Below are 4908 nucleotides of genomic sequence, written 5' to 3' on the forward strand. Positions count from 1 at the left end.
AGGACCTGTAGACCACATCCATTTCGCTCATAAGATAGTCCGCCTTTAAATCTTTCACTGGGGCCAATGCTTCGCTCATCATATGCTTCAGATTCTCTCCTTTGCTCTCTGGGACATCCTGGAAGTGAAGAACCAGATTCGCTTTTTCCATTTGTATTTGTAAAAGCTGTTCTTCTGTTGAGTTTTGCTTCTTTTCCAATTTATACACCTTTTTCTTCACCTTTCGTGTGGTGGCATCAACCTCTTTCACTTTCTCTGTTGTTTGGTCCAGGATTTTAAGTGTATCGTTGATTTGTGTCTGCTGGGTAGATATGCATGGATTCATTTTTGACAGCTGCTCTTGAAGATTAGTCATCTGCTCCAGCAGGGGGCGCAGGGACTCTGCCATCTCGGTGGTTCTTTCCGGTCATGGACACTCAGCTCCTTTCATTTTTAAAAGCTTCTCCTTCTCCATCCTCTTCCCTGCCATCTTTTTCGATTGTTTACTTTCGCCCAACTTTTAAAAGTCTCTGAATTTGCCCTCCACCACTCATGCGTGCCTTGGTAAGTCTTTCCAGCACTTTTTTAACTGCTTTGTTTCTGCTCCCCCCCCCATCTCGCTTAGAGTTTGTGCGCCTGGCAGGGGGCCCTCCCCCGCTCGCTTTGCCCTCTAGCCCGTGGGGTTTGGGGGGGAGCTTTCTTTTTAGTTTATCAAATCGCTTCCATCTGACTCATGTTCATTATCGGCCATCCGACCTCTTTTACTTCCGTTTTCCATCGCTCGATCTCCTGCACTTGTCCCGGCCAGCTTCACTAATTCCAAACGGACACAGACGGAGGGACCATGGGGACGGAGAAGCGCCTCGATTCCCCAGCATCGTGCTGGGGAAGGGGCAACCTCTCAGAAGTCCCTCGGCCAGGAGGCTTTCGCCAGTCTCCTGGGGGAAGTGCGATACATCGTCCCCCCTCCTTTCCGCCTGCGTGCAGTTTCACCCCCAGGAGGTCCTGGAGGTATGATTGCTTAGCATGCAGCCATCCACCGGAAGTCAAGAAAAGTTGGGTTTTATACCCTGCTTTTCTCTACTCTAAGGAGTCTCAAAGCTGCTTACAATCACCTTCCCGTCCTCTCCCCACAACAGGCACTTTGTGAGGTAGGTGAGGCTGAGAGAACTGTGACTGGCCCAAGGTCACCCAGCAGGCTTCATGTAAAGGAATGGGGAATCAAACCCAGTTCTCCAGATTAAAGTCCATCGCTCTTAACCACCACACCACGCTGGCTCTCAAAGCCTCTTGGAAGCCTCCATCCTCTCTTCCTCCATTGCCCTTGCACACCTCTTCTTTACCACACTGCCCATCGCAGTGCCCTCTCATTCCCTCCCTCTCTCCTTCCTCATATCTGTACCATGCTGCTTCTCCTTCCATCTTCCTGTTCCCCTTTTCACTTTGATTACAGCCCATTCTGTAGTTCTTTTAGCCACATTTCTTGCCCTCCTCTTCCACCTACCCATTAGGGAAGGCTGACCATTTAACTTACTGGGAAGGCTGCCTGGAGAGCTGCTAGGAACTAGGAATTGAGCCCCAAAATGCTGGTAGCACCGCAAGGGTTGCTTAGCTTGAATCCCACCGGTAGCGACAGTGGTAGACTTGCCCATCCCCTTCCCTTGTGTGAGTGCCCAACTGACTCAGACTAGCTGGCAGTGGCAAAAGAGGAGGCGACAGAGGAGCCTACACCCATCATCATGGTCACCACAGTCCAGATCCAGCCAGCACCACGGGGTCACTTGGCTTACTCCTGGGCCAGTTTAATGTGTCCCAGTCTATGCATCTGTGCTTCCTTCCCTTTCATACATAGGAAAAGACAGTGCCCAGCAGAAGACTGCCCCACCCAATGCACTTCATGGCTGAACAGAGATTGACCCCACTTTCTGACAGTGTCCTTTGCTCCCTTAATAGACACGCATCCACTTTTGTGCTCCTTTAATCCTAATTAACCATGGACCTGTGAGGAAAACCAGTGGGTACCCCAACGTGATTGGGTTTGTTTGTGTAACCAGATGGCCTCAAATCACCTGGGAAGAAATCCTGGGCTTCTGCCAGTGTCCCATGCGCCAGGCAGGGCACTGAGGAAATGAATGAAGAACCTGTGACTTCCTCATAGGCAGGAGACGTTTCTGTAAAGTCAGCAAGTCTATTACTGGTGTCAGAAACATGCAAGATGAATAAGAACTGTTAATTTTAATTTCAGAAGCTGTTTTCTGCTTATAACGAAGACCTCCCTTAAACAAATGATTGCTTCCTTAAGCAACTTCTTATGCACTTAGGTGACACTTACAGATAGTCTGCTGAAGAAGGATCCCCACCTGCACCCACCAAGGATCACTTAAGCATGACATATGACTGGCAGTGATCTTGAAAAACCGTAAGCTGAGTTAGTGGTAATGTGAAATAGGATGAGCAGGTTGGGTCAAGTGGGTGGTGGGACGTGCAGCATGGCTGACTCCGAAGGGTGTAAACGGCCTCTGATTTATTGGGAAAGCCTTGAAGGCCTTCTCGTTTCAGAGAGTGTGCTACAGAAGAATAAAACATTCAGATACTGCAGCACTGAAGTTTGCCTTGTGTTTTGAGATTGTAAAAGTAAACTTGCCTGACCAAAAATTAAGGATTGATTTACCAGTGGATCAACAGGGTTGGGGGGGGGTCATAAATATGGCATGCACAGAAGTTATTACATGGATTTTGTTTCATGCATATCTTTGGACAGCCAGAGCTCAGTTTGATGACAGGGGCTGAGATCGTTATTGACGGCGAGGGGAACAGTCTCTTCTCAATCCCAAAAATAAACAGAAGTAGGGAGTGAGTTTGAGAGTTCACACTCTTAGAAACTGAAATAGCGGTAACCGGGGTAGCCGGCTCCTCAAGCAAGTCTTAAGCGTTTGCACCAGCCGTGATCTTATAGTCTGACCATCATCTGGCTCTCTTTGACCAGCCATTCCCTGCCGTATCCCCTACCTGTCGCGAAGGTCTCCTTTGCGGAGGCCCATCCGGGTCACTTCGGCCCGCTGCACAGACACCCCCCGGCAGGACTTGACCGGGTAGATGAAGAGCTCCGACACCGACCCCACCCGCACCAGCTCTCCACGAGCCCGCCTTCGACGCCAGGCCGCGGCCGCCCCCAAGGCCACCGCACCGACAGCAGCGAGGGCGCAAAGCCAGGCGAACGGCGCCTGGCGCAAGAGAGGCAGCGCACGTGGGGAAACGCCAGCGGACCCAGCCATGGTCAGAAGCGCAAGCACCCTGCGGGCAGAGATCGCCCTTTGGCCAGCGCCCCCAGAGGGAGGGAGCTCCTCCCGGCCACCGACCTCCCTCCCTCTCTCCGACACTTTTACAGCCTGGCGGGGAGGGGGAGAGAGGCCTCTTTGAGTGCAGTCCCCCTCTGGCCCCGAGACACCACAGGAACATCCCCAGGACGCTACCGTTGCTCTTCCTTTCCTTGGCTCCAAGCACAGGCTGGGCACACCCCCCCCACACCCACACACCGCCTCTCAGACGCACTCCCAAAATAACACAACCCCTCCCCGTGAAACAGAAACGAGAACCGGGGGGGGGGGGGGATACGGAGCTTTCCTGAGCCACAGCCCACTTTGTCAGGTGCATGAAGTGTTAGATTCAGAGAGCTCATATCCAGAATTGCCATGGATTTTTCATGTCTCCATCTTAGTCATAATAATATGATAATGGAATAGGGCCTGGGGGTTAGGGTTGCCATCTCCAGGTCTGGAAATACATGGAGATTTGGGGGTGTTGCCAGGTCCATCCTGGCCACTGGAGGAGGATGTGGGGGGTAGGGTTGCCAGATCCAGGCTGGGGAAGCCTTAGAGATTTAGGGATGGAGACTGGGGAGGACAGGCACCTCAGTGGGGTACAATGCCATAGAGTCCACCCTCCAAAGCACCCATTTTCTCCACAGGAACTACTCTCCATAGTCTGGAGATGAGCTGTAATTCCAGGGGATCCCCAGGTCCCGCCTGGAGGGTCCCGCCTGGAGGCTGGCATCCCTACTGGGGCTGGAGGTGGGATGCAACTGCTCCGTCCCATCTTATTGGGCTTCAGTTTTTCTGTTTAGATCAAGATGGACAGCCATGTTTGTTTGTAGCAGTAGAAAAGAGGAAGAGTCCAGTCGCACCTTAAAGACTAACAAACTCTGTGGCAGGCCGTGAGCTCTCAAGGATCACTGCTCACTTCAGATACAGCTAGAATGTGAGTCCATCTGACCTATCTATTGGAAAGTGGAGTGATTACAGTGGAGTGCTTTTCTGTTTGTAAGGCTGCAATAATAATGCGACGTTTCCATAATAGTGGGCTAGACGCCACTCCATAAGAAAGTGATATACAATCTGTGTCCAATTTGTGTCCACTGAATGTGCAACAGGAAAGCCTGGGTGATAGGGTTGCCAGCCTCCAGGTGGTGGCTGGAGATCTCCCGCTATCACAACTGATCTCCAGGCAACAGGGATCAGTTCACCTGGAGAAAATGGCTGCTTTGGAAGGTGGACTCTACAGCATTATGCCCCACTGAAATCCCTCCCCAAACCCCACCCTCCTTAGGCTCCACCTCCCAGATCTCCAGGATTTGGCAACCCAACTGGATGGCCATTTGAATTCATAACTGTTATTTTAAAATGCCCTCTGAGGCAGTGGCCAAATGCACTACAGTGTTGGCCATATGTCTTCCCTTATTGTGTGACAGGGGCTGCTGGGTCATGTTTTTTACATAATACCAAGCTGGGTCCCAATGCTGCACTGGTGCAAGATAGGGGAGTGGCTTGTAGAGCATCTGCTTGGCATGCAGAAGGTCCCAGGTTCAGTCCCTGCCAACTCCAGAAAAGTCCAAAGATGTTCTAAGGAAGAGTCACAGCACTGAATACAAAT

At 51.4% G+C, this 4908-nt stretch overlaps 1 protein-coding gene across 2 annotated transcripts in view; it reads right to left on the reverse strand.

Annotated features, from left to right (window-relative positions):
* The window catches only part of LOC107122319 (mitochondrial amidoxime-reducing component 1-like), a 12408-nt gene extending 9096 nt beyond the window's left edge, over nt 1-3312 (reverse strand). For both annotated transcript variants that reach the window (XM_015425377.1, XM_015425376.1), the window contains exon 1: nt 2989-3312. In XM_015425377.1, coding sequence (XP_015280863.1) covers nt 2989-3254 — 266 coding nt within the window. In that variant the 5' untranslated portion in view covers nt 3255-3312. The remainder of the gene's footprint in view (nt 1-2988) is intronic.
* Between the last annotated feature and the right edge of the window lie 1596 nt (nt 3313-4908).

The sequence above is a fragment of the Gekko japonicus genome, unplaced genomic scaffold, assembly GCF_001447785.1.
Source record: "Gekko japonicus isolate JY-2015 unplaced genomic scaffold, Gekko_japonicus_V1.1 scaffold153, whole genome shotgun sequence".
Lineage (NCBI taxonomy): Eukaryota > Metazoa > Chordata > Lepidosauria > Squamata > Gekkonidae > Gekko > Gekko japonicus.